Here is a 20,539-nt window from a genome sequence, read left to right on the forward strand (position 1 = left end):
AATTCTTTATAACTGACAAGCCCTACCTACTCACAGTCACCCTTTGTTGATCTTAAGGCTCATTCTTAAATAAATAAAAAATAGTTTCTCATCAGGACAGGACTAGGAGAATCATAAGGAAATCAGAGTTCAGTTCATATCCAGAACTATCTCAACTGCCTAAAGCTAGAACACACGTAAGCAAAGAAACTTTTAAATACGGACTTAAAAGATGAAAAGTAATAATCATGAATGTTCCAAACTAGATTATGAACTGTTTGAGAAAAGGCAAGAAGACAAAACTTTGGAGTCCATCCAGGCGCTTTTAGTAGATGACTGACCTCCAAGTTTTAACCTCCAAGGCCATCAGCTTCTTCATACACAAAAGGGGCTATGATGTGAATAAGTAACACTACAAATATAAATTTATAATATAAATTAGGCAACACTCCTAACACAGTGCCTGCAGACGCTCATAGAATGTTGGCCAAATAAATGTAATTCACATGTTAATTACCCAGTTAACCAGAAGGAAACACTGCTCTAACTGGCTGACACTAACTATAAAAGTCATGCTTTATAAAGGTCAAAGAAGCAAAAGGCAAGGAAAGAAAGATTTAAAAAAATGTGTTTAAATTAAAGCTTCTAAGAGGAATGAAGATAGTATATAACAGATTCGGCATCATAGTGTCACTAGTATATTCAAATAGGTCAATGTCTTCCAGGAATTTTCATACCCTCTTTATTCTGTCCGTCAAAGTTGAGAGTGTGCAAGGAAAGGCAGCGGGGGAAGAACGAATGAACAAAAGAGGGAAGTACATGTATCTGGGGCTTAGGTGGGTAGAAAAAGAAAAACTGTATCCTTTTGTGTCTTTTGGTAACCATATTTTTCCCTGTAAATCAATCAAATGCAGTTCCATATTTACGCCAAGCGTGACTGCTAAAGACAGCAAATAAAGGCATCTACTTAAATATGTCTACTTTTAAAAGCCTATTTTACACTTATTGAATATACTTGCCAAACTTTTGTAACCATTACACATTCCTTTTCAAATCCTACTTTATTCTAGAATTTAAAAAGATTTTCATTGCACTTTTTTTTATCAAAACGAAAACACATATTGAATGTACTGAAATAACTTTCAGTAAAAATTATCAAGCTTCAGCCGGGCACAGTGGCTCACGCCTGTAATCCCAGCACTTTGGGAGGCTGAGGCAGGTGGATCACCTGAGGTCAGGAGTTTGAGACCAGCCTGGCCAATATGGCGAAACTCTGTCTCCACTAAAAATACAAAAATTAGCCAGGCACGGTGATACGTGCCTGTAATCCCAGCTACTGATGGGCTGAGGCAGGAAGATCACTTGAACCTGGGAGGCAGAGGCTGCAGTTAGCTGAGATTGTGGCACTGCACTCCAGCCTGGGCAACAGAGAGAGACTCCGTCTCCAAAAAAAAAATCAAGCTTCAAGAATATTAATGAAGATGCAAAATTTGAAAAATATAAAAAAAATAGTCTACATTCTATTATACATCTAGGATTTAAAGAATATAAGATCCAATGTAATAATTGCCTGATTCAAATATATAGTGGATCAGTTGCCAATCAAATTTAAACTGGCCAATCCAATTCAAACAGAAGACCAAAACATACACATGGGAATAAGCTATTTCAGTGAACAAAAAATACTGAATTTGATCAACTATATTTTTGTTCATTGAATGCTGTGACAAAATCTCATCTGAAACAACCAAGTCACTATCACATGGCTAGTTAAGTAGTTATAGCTAGTTACACTATCACACTGCAAAAAAAATTCATTTTCTGAGGCTCTGACATCTCTGTAAAAACACATTTTAATATTAGGAGAAAAGAGAAATACTTACGAGTAGCTGGTCAGTTTATCTAAGTTGTTGTGCATATTAAATGCATATGTTTCTCCTAAATCAAAGAGCTTCTCCAAAGCCTCGTAGATGAATATGATGCAAATAAGGGCTGCAAAAGCCTCTTCTGTAAATCGAGTAATATAACACACAAGGCTGCTTGCATCTGTTGCAACCAAAACAATGCACAAAAAAGAAGTCCACAGACCAATACTGGTTCTTAAAGACAGATAAGAAAGTTGATAATCTCTGTTTAGAAAGAAAAATATGAATATGATAAACATATGTGGAATAGTATTTGTACCTAAGATTTTTCATTGCAAGCAATGGGAACAGCATGAAAACACGATTCCTAAAAGAGAATGAATTACAGAATGACAAAATAACATCTAGAAAAAACTCTATATCTTTTTCTGCTTCGGCTGAAGACTAGCTTATTAATAGATTTATTATTAATAAATTAATTAGTATTAATTATTAATAGTTTATTACACTTATATAAAAGATTTACAGTGAAAATCTACTAGGCGATAAATATTTCAAAATCATTACAGCTCACTTTATAAATCAGTTATGAGTAAATGACAGGTATGGTGTCTATATGAAAAAACAATTGCATCTTACTCCCTCTAAAGATCCAGACGTCATATGTATCAATACAGTAACCAGCTCCAACATCATTACCATCACTACCACTACCCTCCTCTCCCACCATTATCACCACAGAAAGTGATTTCTTATTTTAAACTTCAAGAAATTACCAGAATCTATACTTCGGGTCACTGCATTCTCTATTAGTCTATGTGGCATGCCAGATTGGAATCAGATTAAGCTTGTTTAGTGAGTACAGAATCAGAAAAAGAGAGCTGGATCCATCAAATATGTAATAGCATCAAGTTGTTTCAAACTAAAATATACAAACTTCATTTATGTCACAAAAGGAAGAGTACTAGAGGCTGGGTGCAGTGGCTCACGCCTGTAATCCCAAACTTGGGGAGGCCGAGGCAGGTGAACACTTGAGGTCAGTTTGAGACCAGCCTGGCCAACATGGTTAAACTCCATCTCTACTGAAAATAAAACAATTAGCCAGGTGTGGTGGCGGCGCCAGTAATCCCAGCCACTTGGGAGGCTGAGGCAGGAGAATCACCTGAACCTGGGAGGCAGAGGTTGCAGTGAGCCAAGATCGCACCACTGCACTCCAGCCTGGGCAACAGAGTGAGATTCAGTCTCAAATAAATGAATACATAAATAAATAAAATAAGGAACAGTATTAGCCATGCTGAATTCAAAGTCTAACAGCTACAGTACCCTATATTCATTTCTACAGTGTGAACAACCTCACCAATGGAAACTGACACTTCACTCTGATTGCTTCAACCCAATTCAGATTAACAACTTCTTACTGGTTTAAATTTGTTAGCACAAAGGATTTGTATTTAGCCCTCAAGTGATCTGCTTATCAGCATTCAAATCCACTGATTTTATACTCAAGGACAATCTTACTTTCTTCATCTCCAAGTTACTGGATTAAGAATGGAAGGGGCCAGAGGATGGTCAATCATACAGTAGCTCAAAAATAATGAGAATGCATATGTTGACCAAATTACTTTTAAGCAATTAAATAATTCCCTTCTAAGTTAATAAACAATTTCATATATAACACATGTGATAAGTAGAGAGGGCTATTACTTACCTGCAGAATTTATATAAAATTTTTTCAAACACTAGAACTGGACCTGTGCTCCCCAATATTGTTAGAGGTTGCCCAGCAAACAATGAATAGGCAATCCCAGTTAATGATGCTCCAAAAAGAGACTCTATTGCACTCTGTTTAAGGAAAAAAGAAATGAATAAAAGCAATACATCATAAACATTTCTCTAACGTACTATAATACATGTAAGACATCTGGAAAATAAAAATACCCATCAAGCAGTTATAAAACCAACACCACTTTGAGTTTTTAATTTAAAATATAAAAAATTACAAATACATTTTAAATACACAAGAAAAAATGCTTTCTTTTTGCATATTAAAAAGAAACTTTTGTGATCATCCTTAATTCAAAACTCAATACAGGCTGAGTATCCCTAATCCAAAACTCCACACTCCAAACTTTTTGAGTGCCAATACGACACTCAAAAGGAAATGCTCATTAGAGCACTTCAGATTTCAGATTAAGGATGTTCAACCAGAAGTATAATCCTAAAAAAAATCCAAAATCTGAACTACTCCTGGTTCCAAGCATTTCAGATAAGGGATACTCAACCTGTGCTGTGGGATGAAAGGAGCAAAGAGTAAATGGGAGAGACACATACTAGGGCGTCAACTTTATCTATATATGTTTTATTTCTTAAGTCTGTGAGTACAGAAGGATATGTATTATTTTGAATACTTTTATATGGCTGAAATAGTTCATTTTAAAAATAAAAAAATAGTAAATAATATGGTGCTACAAAAAAGAACTGCTATAAAAAGATCTTTCGACTAGGTGATAAATCAACATGTGACTATCTTTCTCAAACTGATTTCTAAAGAGCAAAACTTTCCACATATTTTAAATAAATTAATCTGATAGGCTTAATCAATTATCAAAACCGAAATATTTAACAAAATAAATGAGAAAAATCTCCTCAAAAAAATTTATAGCAACCATAAATGACAAAGTATCACTAAAGTTTGGCAAGAAAAGATAGAGAAAATGAAAGACTAAGAGAATTTAAATCAACGTTAGTATACTAATTTTGTACAACCACCACCATTACATTCTAACTAATTAGGCTATCAGATGATTAGCTATGCCACTAGAAAAAGGGGGAAAGAATCAGAAAGTAAGGAAAGAATAGTTTACCATATACAAACATCAAGGTCAACTGGAACGTACTATCCAGAAAAGCCGGCCCATTAATTGGTAAAGGGAAGGAGAAAAGAAGCTCGTAAGAAACAATCCTGCTGAAATGAGAGGCAGCGCAGCAACAGGCAAAGAGGAGGGCTTCCGAAACTAGATTTCCAGTGGGAAGACTGACTACTACTAGGTGTTCAGCCATGGCCATATCTTAACCTTTCTAAGCCTAAGCTTTCTCACTTTGAAATGGGGGTGATGATAACTAGAACATAAATATTATTTGCAAAAACACCTAGCAAGCATGGTGTCTGGCACACAGAATATAGTCAATGAATAGGTAGCAATTCTCATCATCAGCTAGAACAGCATCTTCCAAAATCAAAAATCACAAAATGACAGTATGCAATAAAAGTATAATTCAACTATTAGAATAAAAACAGGATCAAACTCAAAGATAAACAAATTTATCTTTTGGCAGCATAAAGGAGAAGTGTCCATGTTAATGACACATTTGTTAATTATATGGGCTAAATTTGTTTTCTTGTGTGTGGAGAAAAATGTTTGTTCTTAGAAGACACTGCTAAGCCATCATAAAATCCTTAGTTCAATTACAATAAGCATATTTAGGAATGAATTTATGCAGAGCTTAAGTCAAAGGAAAAAAATGGGCCGGGCACCATGGCTCACGCCTATAACACAAGCACTTTGGGAAGCCGAGGTGGGTGGATTGTTTTGAGCCCAGGAGTTCAAGAACAGTCTGGGCAACATGGCAAAAGCTGGTCTCTACAAAAAAATACAAAAAATTAGCTAGGCGTGGTGGTACACACCTATGGTCCCAGCTACTCCGGAGGTTATGAGGGAAGTCCAGTGAGGTCAAAACTACAGAGAGCTGAGATCATGCCACTGCACTCTAGCCTGAATGACACAGTGAGACCCTGTCTCAAAAAAAACAAAAAGCAGAAACAAAGGAAAAAAAATGTCTAAATGGTATACATACAGAGAAAAAAAGCAAAACATTGAGACATGAAGCAAGGAGATGTCAAAAAAGACATTAACACAGGCAAATGGGTATAAAATTAAGGTTCCCCTCTCCTAATCTTGGGCTGAAAAGCAGATACTGCCATATGAAGACCTTTTTTTTTTTTTTCTAATTTTTGAACTGTTTCTATGTTCACTGCCATACTGTTACCTGTCTTTTCCCCTAAAGAAATCACAGCCTGGCTGGGCACGGTGGCTCACGCCTATAATCCCAGCACTTTGGGAGGCTGAGGTGGGCAGATCACGAGGTCACATTATCGAGACCAGCCTGACCAACATGATGAAACCCTGTCTCTACTAAAAATACAAAAATGAGCCCGCCGTGGTGGTGGGCCCCTGTAGTCCCAGCTACTCAGGAGACAGAGGCAGGAGAATTGCTTGAACCCGAGAAGCGGAGGTTGCAGTGAGCTGAGATCGCGCCACTGCACTCCAGCCTGGTGACGGAGCAAGACTCCGCCTCAAAAAAAAAAAAAAAAAAATCAGCCTATTACACTGCCTGCCTACCTCATTCTCACATTCAGAAGTTTCCATTGTACCCATCAGAAGGCCTACCTACCCTTACCTTCCCCTCACACACCTATAAATACACCTTCTCTACTGTACTACCCTTTCAAATCATCAAATACTCCTGCTAATCTTCCCTCCTCAAAACCTCTAGTTTGGTTTTCACAGAATTTCATCATTCTGATTCCTCTTCTAGGTCTGTGTGTCTAATTTGCTGGGATCATTTTCCTCCTCCATCCCATCCCTCCTTCATTCCATAAATCTGGGTAATTTCACACTTTTTCCCTCTCCTTCTCTCCCTGTAAATTATCTTTCTTGTTAACTTCCTCTATTCTATTTCAACCTTCACTCCTACATAAACGATTCCCAATCTTTACATTTCCTCCTCACCACTCTACACACTCTGGGACCGTATCTCCTAATATCTCCATTTCCACCTGAAGTTCTAATAAAGCACCTGATAACTAATACATATCCTTTTCATTTTCTTCTATAATATTTCTGCTTCCTCTATTTCTATTACTTCAAATCCTACAGCTCTTCCTTTATCTCACTCACATGTGGCAAAGCACTATGTATATACTATTTTGTCTTTTTCACTTAATCACTTTTGTCTTTTTCACTTTTTTCACTTAGAATCCTTGAGGACAGGAGATACTGGCTCTTCTTACACTTATCTATATTCCTCCAATGCCAAACACATTGTCACATGTACAAGATATCAAATAGCAAGATTAGATGGGCAGGTAATGAATGACAGTCCACGGACAAAGAGGCAGCAATTCCATGATGATAACAGATAAAACACATTTCCATGGGGACTAGCAGAGTGACATGCACAATTTGTGACAGCACATAAAGCAACTTACTAAAAATATGGACCTTTGATACAATGATTAAAGACTAAGGTAAAAAGATTTTACATAATCCAAAATAAATTCAGAGTTGAAAGAAAATTTCAGTTGTTAGGTTTATTTCATGTTTAGATCATGAAATATTTTAATTCGATAATTATCATGCCTTAGCTTTGGTTATTTTTTAACCTTTGATCTATAAAAAAATGAATGTTCTCCCAAGAATAAATACAATTAAGTAAAATGCACTTAAGAATTACAAATCGTCTCATTTAAATGCCATTAAAATGCATATCAACAACAACAAAGAAATGCCTTTCAAGATTTTACAAAGCACCATAGCTCTGAATACAGTACAACCAGGAACAGGAAAACATAAAAACTTTCATTTTAGTCATATCAAAGAATGGATGAAGCTTTCAATTATATTTTCCAAATAAAAGTTTTAGCTATTTTCACATAGACTTAATAACAGCAAAATTAAATGCCACTTCAAAAAGCCACAGTTTCCATAATTATGTTCTATTCTTCCAGTCGAGTATAGGCTTACCAGCCAGGACTGAGGAGTTAATATTCATCATGTGGCTCTAACTAATCCTATGATACCTTACAGGATATGAAGTAGCCCCACTGATAAAAACCCCCATGACCCACCCAGAATCAGTTCAACTGTTGTCTTCTCCCAGTCCACCCCACCTCAAAAGACAATCCAAGCCTTTTACTCAATTTATAAAACCATTCATCCAGCAAGCCAAAGTAAACTTTTTTTAAATTTTTTTTTACCTCAACTGTGCATCTTCTGTTCAAATGGCTTCCCCATGTTTTCCACAGCAATTACCTTTGGGGAAAGTCTGCTTTGGGTCACGTTAATCATGCTGTGGGTAGACTCTTCAAATAAAAGTATGAATAGTGAGACAAATGCATACAGACACTTGCCTCTGAAGAGCTAAAAGCCTGGCCACTACCAATCTTTGTACTCACTATTCTGCCTTCTGTAGCTTCTCCAAGCAGCCCTCCAAAAGTGATTACAGGAGACATACAGGCACAGTATAGGAAAAGAATCGAGGCCAGGCACTGCAGGCTTAATGCATCCTTGAAGTCACTCAAGAAAAAAGGTGCTTTCCTTTTGATGTCAAGTATCAAACCACCAAAAAGCCTAAATAGGTGAGATGAAACTCGTCAAACTGTACACTAGAGGATTCTAGCTACTTCAAACTAAAACTATGGGCTACACAAAACTGCTGGTGCCTAGGTGTTTTGTCAACAAAATGTTAAATCCAATTTAACTTATAAATTACAGAAGATACACTCATTTAATCTAATCTAATGATAGAGGAATGTTATATTTCATTAAGAGACAAATATCTGTATTTTACGGACTATATAATGAAAAGACTGCAGGCAAATGATTTTATATGAGTAAATGTAATTTTGGACACAAATGTGCAAGGCAAGGTATAACAAAATAAACAAAACCCAACAACCCATTTATGAAAATGTGCATAAGCAATTCTATTAATTGTCTATATTAAAATCTTAAAGGCAACAATCACAAATACAAGGAAGGCAATTATTATCCAAATACACTTTAATATAAATGTAGTATGTTGTGCTTAGATGCACAAGTGGTATGAATTCAATAACTTTAAAAACTTTCAAAACTAGTACTTCAATCATATAAAAGGGGGAAAGAAATCCCTAAAAACTATTTCAGTATATTTAATTTACTGTGTATGTAGACAAACTAATATGTACATTAATAAAACTAACAGGTTTCAATTAGTAGATTAAAAATCTGTTTGTACATCAAAGCTGTACCATTTCAACATTTTTAACAATTAGTCTTTTGGATACATCTAACTTGAAGACATTCCAATAAAATATAAGCTCCATGAGGGGAGACTTTTTCTTGTTCACTGCGTTATCTACAGTGTCTAGAACACTACCTGGGAAATAGTAGGCACTCAACAAACACTGGTGACTAAATCAGTAATTCGTTTTAATACTCAAAAAACAGATAATCATTCAAATTCCAACTGCAAGAAAATTGACCAAAAAAACTAACATTAAGCTTTCAAATGGGTATTTCAAGCTTTACCGTTGTAATTTTTTTAAGTTGATACTGAAATCCTAAACACAAATTGACAAGTAGTACTCTGTTCATAATCTGACAGCAAGGGAAATCAGCTTGCAATAAAAAAGGTGCCATCAATAATCTAAAATATGAATCTATAGTGTATCATCAAATTGATAATTACTTAGTAGAGGGCATACAGATGCTCTCAGGTGACTGAGATCAGTGGAGGCCTGACACAGTGCTTCTCAATGACTAACCCTATCCCAGTTTGAAGAAGCGATAATAGCTAATAATACAACAGTACTGTTCACACAGGGTCAAAATCTTTTCTCTATTGTATTCACAGAGACAAAAACACTTCATTAGTCAATGAATTAATTGTGAATTTCAGTTTCTCTAAAGTCTATATTCAGTATGCCAGTTACTTATTTTTATGATATAGTACCCTTTAAGGATGTCATCAAAATCCCTAAGATTGTATCTGTATAAGATTCCCTGTTTTTTTTAAACAAAGATTTAATATTTAAGATTATTTAATTCCATACTGACCACCAGTGGACAATAAAGAATCAATAGCCACATGCTTTTCCACATTATGAAAATACTATAACATTTATCTACTTCTACAAAATATTAAGGCAATGTTTGCATCTGCCAATATTTCTATTTTTTGTTACAAAAATTAACTTCTTAAACAATTTTTCTAGCTAGGTTTCCAGAGAGCAATACAATGGTTTAATCATGCTTGTCCATGGAAGATTACCTCATGATATAATGCTCATTTAAGAGTTTTAAATCTGTGCACATATACAAAGAAATTATTAGTTGTAATTACTCTCTGTTCCCATAATTCTCTAACTCAATATGAAGAATTATAATAAGACTCTACACCTTCTTCAAGAACCTTCTGTATAAGCAATGGAAATTAACCTACACACTATATAACTGCAATATTCTGAATTTACAGTCCATTATTTTCCTTTTAAAGCTTGATACATACTACTAAAATTATTTATAAATTCTTATATATTTATACATATATATTTTCCTTATATATAATAATGCACATTTTTCTACATATGAAAAAATACTGTACAAGATTAGGTTCCAAACACTTGGAAAAAATATAATATTTATGTTTTCATCAAATCATCCCCCAAACCCTTCAAAATATCAGTATTTGCACCCACCGTCCAGTCCTCTGTAGCTCAGGCCCAGCATGATGAGCGGCCTCTTTAGGAGTCTCACCCGATGTGGGGGTAGATCCATTGTGAAACACAGGAATCTTTCTCTTTTCCTGAATTTCACAAAAAACATTATTTTCAGAATTCTATTTTAAGAAAACTTGAGATGGCATCTTCAATTAGAGTGAATATCAGATTTTATATTGATTATGTATCTAATCAGTTCTCCTAGAAAAGAATGGTTCCTAAAATAAACTCTCTTCTGAAATAGATTGCTCTTTAAAAATAGAAGCTAATATCAGTTTCTATTAATATTTTAAATTTGCAATTAGCTTTTTGCATCTTATGTTCTAATTATCAATATACTATAAAATATATTCATACATACCATTTCAAATTCCTATTCACCAACAGCTACAAACTAAGTAACCTCCAAAAAAGCATCTCTCCCAACTTTAAAAATACTGCTCCTATTAACTATTGAAAATTACGCTTTACATTAAGAAAAAAGCAAATGTCATTTTTCTTCTACTAAAGTATTTCCCTTAAAAAATAAGAGCTGTTTGATAAACATGTTCCCACAAAAATCCACTTCCCATTACATTTTATTACAAATTCAAGAGTACTATTCACATGATACAGGATTTCTCCCCCTCTGTTAAAGACAAAGAAATGAACTTTTAACTTGTTACATCAAGAGATTGCTGGGGCTAAAAATATGTGTGAGCATGTGCACATACAAGAGGAAAGATGGTAGGAAAGATGGAAGAAAAGGAAACAGAGAGGTAAAGGGAAAGGGAGACAGAGATCTGTCATCCCAGGAGGTTTACTGGGTCAAAGGCTCTAGGTGAATTAAAGACTTAGGCTACCTGGTTTACATGCTCCATATTTAGAGAGTAGCAAGGCTCATCTACAAATATAAGACTGCCATTTGAAAACGTCAAAATCTCACTTACAAAATTTCAATTTTCAAACTTACATCTTAAAGAGGAAAGGGATAAAATTTTAGACTCCTAGGAAACAAAAATAATTTTAAAAACTACAAATTATAAAAGTAATTGTGGTTTTGGCTATTATTTTTAATTTAATTAATCATTTAATTGATTTAATCATTTAATTGAATTGATTAAAAATAATGGCCAAAGCCACAATTACTTTTGTGCCAACCTAATAAAACCCATGAGACCCAGCCAAAGCACATTCAAGAAAATTCAGCAATTATATTAAGAAAAATGAAACAAGGAAAAAAAAGTGAATTCAACAACTACCTCAGAAAATGTGAAAACAAAAAATCTTTCCTGGAAGAAAGTGAAAGGAATGAAATAAAACAGCTAACAGCAGAAACTAAGATACAAAATAAAATGCATTTTTTAAAAGTACTAAAATAACTTTTAAAGACTGCCGTTTGAAAAATACAATAGACCTTTAGCTAATAACAAAACAAAAAAAGCAAAGAGGCAATAATTTCATAGTGAGCACATTTTATATACATACACAAATACATACTATATATAACTCCATGCAAATAAATTTGAAACCTAGATGAAACTGGTAATATACCAGGAAAATGATTTACCAAAACTGACATCAGAAAAAATAGGAAGTTTTACATATACCAATTTCCAAAGAAGAAATAAGCTAATTGTTGAAGTCTACATGACAAAAGATTCAAGCTCAAAAAACTTTACAAAGGAATTCTTCCAAACTTTTAAAATCAAATTATTCCACACCATTTAAAACTGTTTAACAAAAATGAAAACTTACAAACTTTTTTATGAAACAAGTATATTGATGTGAAGTATAAAATGTGAAGATGGCACAAAAATCTATAAACCAATCTACAGTAATACAAACTAGTAGACACAAACCACTACCACTTTAAAGTCCAAACTGGGTTGACTCCAGGAATTCTTTCATATTCAAAAATCTATTCATATGATTTACCATAATAATTGATAAATAAAATTAATATAATCATTTGCCAGAGATGCTGAAAAGGCATTTGATAAAATTCTACATCAATTTATATTTTAAATGTCAATAAAAAAGAAATAATGTTACTTTCTTAACATGATGAAATGTATATTTTGGCTCCAATGTCATTATCTTACTTAATGGGAGAAATACTAGAGACATTTGACTACAGTGAGAAACAAGTTTAAAAATGCCTATTTAAAGCCCATGCTACTTAACACTGTACTAGAGATTTTAGTTAATACAATTAGACAATAGAAAACAATTACATGTATAAGATTTAGAAAAGGAGGAATAATACTATCTCTTACTTACAGATTATTTGACTGAAAAACTATTACAAACAATTAAGGATGGTAGCAGGATTAAAAATACACAGTTGAGACCGGGCGTGGTGGCTCACACTTGTAATCCCAGCACTTTGGGAGACCGAGGCAGGTGGATCACCTGAGGTCAGGAGTTCAAGACCAGCCTGGCCAACATGGTGAAACCCCATCTCTATTAAAAATACAAAAATTAGCCGGACATGGTGGTAGACGCCTGTAATCCCACCTACTCGGGAGGCTGAGGCAGGAGAATCACCTGAACCCGGGAGGCAGAGGTTGCAGTGAACTGAGATCTCGCCATTGCACTCCAGCCTGGGTGGCAAGAGCGAAGCTCCATCTCAAAAAAAATAATAAAATACACAGTTGACTCTTGAATAAACAAGGGAGTTGGTACCAACTCCCATGCAGTTGAAATTTTGTGTATAACTCCCTGAAACTCAATCTAATAAGCCTACTGTTGACTGGAAAGCCTTACTGGTAACATGAACAGTCGAACATATATTTGGCATGTTAAAGGTGTTATATCCTACATTTTCACAATACAGTAAGCTAGCGAAAAGAAAATATTAATGGAAATACATCATAATTTCTATTTCACTTTATTTCATTTCTCTAAAAATGTGGACAGTACCAATCCTTGTTTCCTTCAGTATCCAAACCATAGAAGGATCCATGTTGCAAAAGAAGTCAAAAGCAATCCTGAATAATCAGAACCCTTCTGCCAGATCAGCTGATATCAATTTGTTTTCTGGCACTACTACTTCTATATCTTTGTCCTCATCACCAGTACCGGTTAAGCACTCATCTCCATCAAGTTGTGTTCTGTTAACTCCTCTGGTGTGGTGTTTACTAGTTTTTGAGCTTCTCCAAGATCCACATCTTGAAACCCTTCAACCTCCACCTTTTTTGCCATATACACAATTTCCTTGAGTGGCTCTGCTGTAAAACCTGTTAAGTCATGCACAACATCTGGACAGTTTTCTCCAAGAAGGAATTTATTGTTTCAGGCTCGATAACGTTCCTGGCTTTTTCTATAGTAATGATGGTGCCTTCAATGGTGTAATCCTTGCAGACTTTCATGATGTCCTTGCTTTCCAAGGTTCTCTTCCACAGCATTAATAATCTTTTCTACATAGCATCTAATGTAACAAGACTTAAAGGTCCTCAGCCCCCTAATCTAGAGACTGAATTAGAGACATTGTGCTTAGGTGCAAGTAGACCACTTCGACACCTTTGGTGCTGAACTCACAGGTTTTGGGTGGCCAGATGCATTGTCTAATATCAAAAAGATTTTAAAAGGCAGTCCCTTACTGGCAAGGTACTTCCTGACTTCAGGAACAATGCACTGATGGGACCAATCCAGAAAAAGGGCTCTCATCCAGGCCTTCTCATATAACAAAAAGACTGGAAGCTGGCATTTATCTTTTCCCTTCAAAGCTCAGCATTAGCAGCTTTATAGAGAAGGGTAGTCAAGACCATAAATTGGACTGCATTTGCACAAAACAGTTAGCTAACCCTTCCTGCATTAAATCCTGGTGCTCACTAATCTTCCTTACTAATAAATGTCTTCTGTAGCATTATTTCCAGAACAGAGTACTTTCATCTGCATTAAAAACCCGTTCAGGGGATTTTCTTAACAGGATCTGATCTGGGAACTCATCTGCTGCCTCCTGGATGGCAGAAGCTGCTTCTCCAGTTATTTTGACATTTTTTAAGCCAAACTTCTTTCTAAAATTACCAAACAATCTTTGCTGGCACTAAATTATCCGATCCTTCGCTTTTCTTTTGCTTTATGTTGTCGTAAAATGACTGCTTTTTCTTGGTCATATCAGAATCTATAGGTATGTCTTTCTTATAGTAATCTGCACCCACATAAAAGCTGCATTTTCAATATGAGATAAAAAGGCATTTTGCAAAAAAGCAAAAGTGTTCATGCCTGCTGGCATAGCTACAGTGATGACTTTACGTTTCCTTTTCTTTTTACAATGATCCTTACGCTGGATTCATTCATCTTGAAATGACAGGCAATGGCAGACTTCATTCTATGGTACATACCAAGAGATTCAACTTCATCTTACATTTGTATGACTTTTCTCTGTTTCTTAGGAACACTTACTAGTATCACCAACAGGACTTCCTATGAGTCCCATGTTGTTATTCGAAAGTTTACAGTATTGCAGTAAACATGATGAAAAATATATGAGAACCTCATGATCACTTTTTAGGGTAAACACAATTTACTGGAGAGACAAACTGCTGATGTGGAGACGATGAGCAACACACAGCATTTTACGCATGTTAACTTGCAACACTTGAGCTCACTGCAATAGCAACAGGTAGTAACTATGAAATTACAATGACAGTGGTATGGTATTTACTATAGTTAATTTTATGCAGTTAGGATTTAATACTGCATCTTTACTTTTATTTACATTTCTCTCCACTGAGAATGGTGCCATGTACACTCTTAGTGTGTATAAGTTTTTGATAAATTTTAGCTTTTTAGAATAGATTTGTATATATCTTATGGTAATAAATTATTATTAAAGAAGACTAGTACGTACATATATTTTATGCATTCAGGAATACCTAATTAATCTTAATTTTTTGATATTTCTAGGCTATGAAGTTTGCATGCAAATTTTTTCAAATTATCAAAAAACTTTCCAATGTTTATTGAAAAACTCCACATAATTAGAACTGCACAGTTCAAACTCATATTGTTCAAGGGTCAACTGTGTATGTATATATGCACATAAAAAATAACAAATAGCCTTCATTTCATATAAAAGCAACAAAGATACAATACTCATGAATATACTCACCAAGAAACATGTAAATTATAAGGAAAACTTGACAACATTCTTTAAGAATACAAAAACTTGCTTGAAACAGAAAATCAACTGGTGAGAGACACTCCATGTTTTTGAATAGAAAGACTCAAACTCATGAAGACGTCAGTTCTCCCTCAGTTGAATGAGAAATTTGTCATCACAACTTTTTAAAAACCATTATGCATATTTCTGAATATAGAAAGTTGATTTTAAAGCCTACACAGAAGGATAAATATGCAAGATAGCCAAGAAACTTCAGAAAAACAAGAGTAAGAGAGAGAGCAAGAACAAGTCTAGACCTACCAGACATTAAAATATACCAAAAAGCCTCAAAAACTGGAGTGTGGAATTGGTCCATGTATAGACAGACCAATGGACAACAAAACAAAGTCCAAAACAGGCCTGAATACAAATGGAATTTTAGCTAATAAAGGCAGCATCGCCAACCAAGGGGAGCAATGTTTAGCTCTTAATGAACAGGGAGAACCAAGCAGGAACTTAGAAAAAAGATGAAGCTGGGTCCATACTCACATAAAATACGCTATCATAACCTCCAAAGGATCAATGAACAATTTAAATGTTAAAAAAAAAAAAAAAAAAAAAAAAAAGACGGTGGTGGGGCAATGAACAAAAGATAATCAGGAATATTCAACCTCACTAATTATACAAATGCAAATTAAAACCTCATTAAAAGGCCGGAAGCAGTGGCTCACGCCTATAATCCTAGAACTTTGGGAGGCTGAAGCAAGAGGATCACTAGAGTCCAGGAGTTTGAGACCAGCCTGCACAACAAAGTGAGACAGCATATCTACAAAGTATCAAAAAATTAGCTGGGGCTGGTAGTGCACACCTGTGGTCCAGGCTACATAGAAGGCTAAGGCAGGAAGTTTGCTTGAGCCCAGGAAACCGAGGCTGCAGTAAGCCATGTTCATGACATTGCCCTCCAGCCTGGGTGACAGAGCAAGACCCTGTCTCATAAAAACTCAATTAAAAACCTCATTAAAATACTTAAAATAGGAAGATAAAGATACCTATTAGATTGACAAATATCCAAAAGTCTGGCAACACACAGTGTCAGTGAGGATGCAGGGAAATAGGCCCTTTCATACATCACTGCAGGAGTCCAAAACACTCCAGCTGATGGAGGGAATTCTGGTAATATCTACTAAAATTATAAATAAATTCCCCTTTGACCCAGCAATCCTATTACTGGGGATCTATTCTACAGATATATCTGCAAAAGACTAAAATGACATGTGATATTGTCATGCGTGGTTTGAAATAGCAAAAGACTGGTAACATCAGAACCCAGGAATAGAATAAATTATGGTACATCCATGCATAGAATACAACAAAGCTGTGAAAAAGAGAATAAGGAATATTTTCATGATTTCTTATGTCAGATCTCCTAGATACAACTTTTATATGAAAAAAGCAAGGTACAGAACGGTATATGCAGTACACTAACTTTTGGTGACAGAAACAAGACTACATGTTCATAGTTTCAAGTACTGAATGAAAAATGAAAAGGATAAACAAAAAACTAGTAAAAAATGGTCCACCCACAGGAGGTAAGTATGGGGGTAAGAAGGTAAACAGGACGAGGTGGGGATAAAACTTCTCTGTTTTGGTTTTTGAATCACACCTAATCAAAACAAATTTTATTAAAATAAAGTAAGTCACAGAAGAATAGCTCTGGATTCTTACCTGAGAAGGGACACTTTTTGGTGGTTCTATGCGTATCGAAGGATCCCACTCTCCTGGAGGTAGGACAGTTACTTGATCTAAAAATTCATCAATTCCAGATAAGAGGTCATTTCTGTCTTTTGCTTTATAAGCTACATCATGGAAAATCTAAGTGAAAAAAATATTGAGTAAAAGATTTTAAAGTTGAAAAAAATTTCTACACATAGTAAATCCACTCTGGATATCATAAATAGCTTCACAATAAAGACAACCCCTAAACTCTTATCTCAGGCAGGTATTCAGCCCAGCCTGGGTAACAACTATAAAAGGTAATCCACTCAGTATTATCAGATGAATTAACAATAACAAACAATGAAAGAGAACAGTTACATGTTAAGACAGAACAATTTTTTAAAAATAAAATTTTGCCTGGGAAATAGTAATTGATTAGAAAATAAAACACTGTAGCATGTCATTCTACTTCTATGACATTTAAATGTCATTTATCCTAAGAAAATAGTCATGGATATGCAAACAACTTTACTTAAATAATTTGTTTAATGACCAATATTTACTGGCTACCTACTAACTGCTAAAATACAATTCTAAGCATTGTGGATAATGCAATGGTGACAGGTAAGGCAAGGTCCCTATACTCAAGAACCTTTTTTTCTAGGAGGAAAAACAGTGAAACGCGTTATTAAATAAATAAATAATTATAGGTATTGATAGACGCTCTGATAAAAAGAAAGTAGGGTACAGAAAGGGAAACTGATGGGAAAGAACAAAGGAGCCAGGAAAATTCTCTTAAAGGAGGTAACTGACCAGGCACGGTGGCTCATGCCTGTAATTCCCGCACTTTGGGAGGCCGAGGCAGGCAGATCGCCTGATGTCAGGAGTTTGAGACCAGCCTTGCGCCAACATGGTGACACCCCATCTCTACTAAAACTACAAAATTAGCCAGGCGTGGTGGCGTACGCCTGTAATCCCAGCTACTCAAGAGGCTGAGGCAGGAGAACTGTGCCACCACACCCAGCTAATTTTTGTATTTTTAGTAGAGATGGGGTTTCACCACGTAGGCCAGGCTGGTCTCAAACTCCCGACCTCAAGTGATCCACCCACCTCGGCCTCCCAAAGTGCTGGGATTACAGGAGTGAGCCACTGCGCCCGGCCAAAAGTTTAAATTTAAATTTCACTATATGATAGGAAGTCATTAATACCTTTGGACTAAGGAAATGATACATTCAAATTTGCATGTTACTGAGAGTGTAGAGAAAAATACTATACAATAAATACTCATAAAGGCTACTTGAATCAACAAATAAAAGGCTAAGCCAGAGAAATGGCAGTAGAGATGGAAAGAATATGACAGATTAAATGCAAAACACATTGAAGAGGTAAAAAGAAACTGGTGACTGGCTGGTTGAAAGAGGACAGAAAAATGTGACAGGCACGGTGGCTCACGCCTGTAATCCCAGCACTTTGGGAGGCCGAGTTGGGCAGATCACAAGGTCAGGAGATTGAGACCATCCTGGCCAACACGGTGAAACCCCGTCTCTACTAAAAATACAGAAAAATTAGCTGGGCATGGTGGGGTGCACCTGTAGTCCCAGCTACTCGGGAGGCTGAGGCAGGAGAATTGCAGTGAGCCGAGATTGCACCACTGCGCTCCAGCCTGGCAACAGAGTGAGACTCTGTCTCAAAAAAAAAAGAAAAGAAAAGAAAAAGAAAAAGAAAAATTAGGTCAGGTTCAGATATGGGGCATTTCAAATACCCTTGGGACACACAGCACTGATGTTTGGCAAGAATCTGATTACAAATCTCTCTTCAAAAGAAAGACAAGGTCCTGATTAGTATGCAGGTTATCATCAAAGATCGGGACCCCATATCAGAGAAATTTACAGGAAAAAAAATGTTGTGAGGAAAACCTAGAGAAATGATATGCTGAAATCTAGGATTAAAAAAATCCCAAAATTTCAAAAGTTCAAGAAGGTAGTCAATAATTACAAATGTTTAAAACAAAAAAAAAATTTTTAATACCCACTGATCTTGATATAAAGGTCTTAAAAACCTAACCGAAGGCAAATAGGAGAAGCAAATATGAGATAAAACAGTATACACGGCAAGGAAAAGTTTTAGAGCTTCACTATGAAAGAAAAGAGAACTGTAATCTAATATATACTATAAGCTGCATAATTAGTGTCTACTTCAAAGAGACTTGGAGTATTCTGATTACCTCATCTGTCATGAGAGTGGCTATTGATCTTCCAATTTCATGGTACTGTGGTGCCTTGCCTGCTGGACCCAATAACAAAAACAAAAACCTAAGGAAATATGAAAATACAGATTTTAAAATAAACATCATACACCCACAAAGCTAGGCAATCATAAAAAAGAAACCATTCAAATATAAACAAAGAAACAACACTCAGACATCTTTTCTACTCCCCCACACCAATCACTGAAAAAAGATGGCAACTCCACCTGGACTAAAGGAAATCAGAAAACTAGGAAAAGCAACCATAATTAACTACCAAATCGACCTTCTACCAAACTCCTGACCTCAGGTGATCCACCCACCTCGGCCTCCCAAAGTGCTGGAATTACAGCAGTGAGCCACTATGCCCAGCCGATATTTATTTTATTGTACTTTTTAGTTCCAGGAAGAAAATGATTTTATGCCCTATTCACAGGAGTCTTATATTCAAAGTATTTGGTACAGTGGCTGAATATTAACTATTAAAATGAGATTTTGGCTGGGCACAGTGGCTCATGTCTGTAATCCCAATACTTTGGGAGGCCAAGACAGGCAGATCACTTAAGTAGGAGTTCGAGACCAGATGGGACAATGGCAAAACACCATATCTACTACAAATACAAAACTTAGCTAGGCATGGTGCTGCACACCTGTGATCCAGACTACTAGGGAGGCTAAGGCAGGAAAATCGCATGAACCTGGGAGGTGGAGGTTGCAGTGAGCTGAAATTGTGCCACTGCACTCCAGCCTGGATGACAAAGTGAGATTGTCTCAAAAATAAGATAAAATTAAATAAAATAAGCTTTTATTACATAAATCAACATGCTTGTTCATTCGCTGGATTAAAAACTTGTAGATTTTGAAAATGCTTAGAGAATGTTACTTGGAACTAACTCTTTACCTGGTTGGAACAGGGACCTCAGTCAACCCTGTAAGGAGGACAGCAGGAGCCAGTCTCACAAATGCAATTATTGGCCTTTCCAAAAAGTCTACTTCGCCCACCAGGACGTTGGATGCCTCAGCACCCGTAGGAATTTTTCTCATGAAATTCATATCAACCTATTGACAAATAAATAATTAAAAATAAAGTTTCCATGGTATTT

General features: G+C 35.6%; 1 protein-coding gene across 21 annotated transcripts in view; it reads right to left on the reverse strand.

Moving 5' to 3' along the window:
• The window catches only part of SLC4A7 (solute carrier family 4 member 7), a 111,592-nt gene that overhangs the window by 28,587 nt on the left and 62,466 nt on the right, over nucleotides 1–20,539 (reverse strand). For all 21 annotated transcript variants that reach the window (XM_063806679.1, XM_054680461.2, XM_009445057.5 and 18 more), the window contains 7 exons: nucleotides 20,338–20,495; nucleotides 19,416–19,503; nucleotides 17,201–17,347; nucleotides 10,366–10,472; nucleotides 8,080–8,254; nucleotides 3,553–3,686; nucleotides 1,863–2,108 (listed from right to left, as the gene is read on the reverse strand). In XM_063806679.1, coding sequence (XP_063662749.1) covers nucleotides 1,863–2,108; nucleotides 3,553–3,686; nucleotides 8,080–8,254; nucleotides 10,366–10,472; nucleotides 17,201–17,347; nucleotides 19,416–19,503; nucleotides 20,338–20,495 — 1,055 coding nt within the window. The remainder of the gene's footprint in view (nucleotides 1–1,862; nucleotides 2,109–3,552; nucleotides 3,687–8,079; nucleotides 8,255–10,365; nucleotides 10,473–17,200; nucleotides 17,348–19,415; nucleotides 19,504–20,337; nucleotides 20,496–20,539) is intronic.

The sequence above is a fragment of the Pan troglodytes genome, chromosome 2 (assembly GCF_028858775.2).
Source record: "Pan troglodytes isolate AG18354 chromosome 2, NHGRI_mPanTro3-v2.0_pri, whole genome shotgun sequence".
Taxonomy (NCBI): Eukaryota; Metazoa; Chordata; class Mammalia; order Primates; family Hominidae; genus Pan; species Pan troglodytes.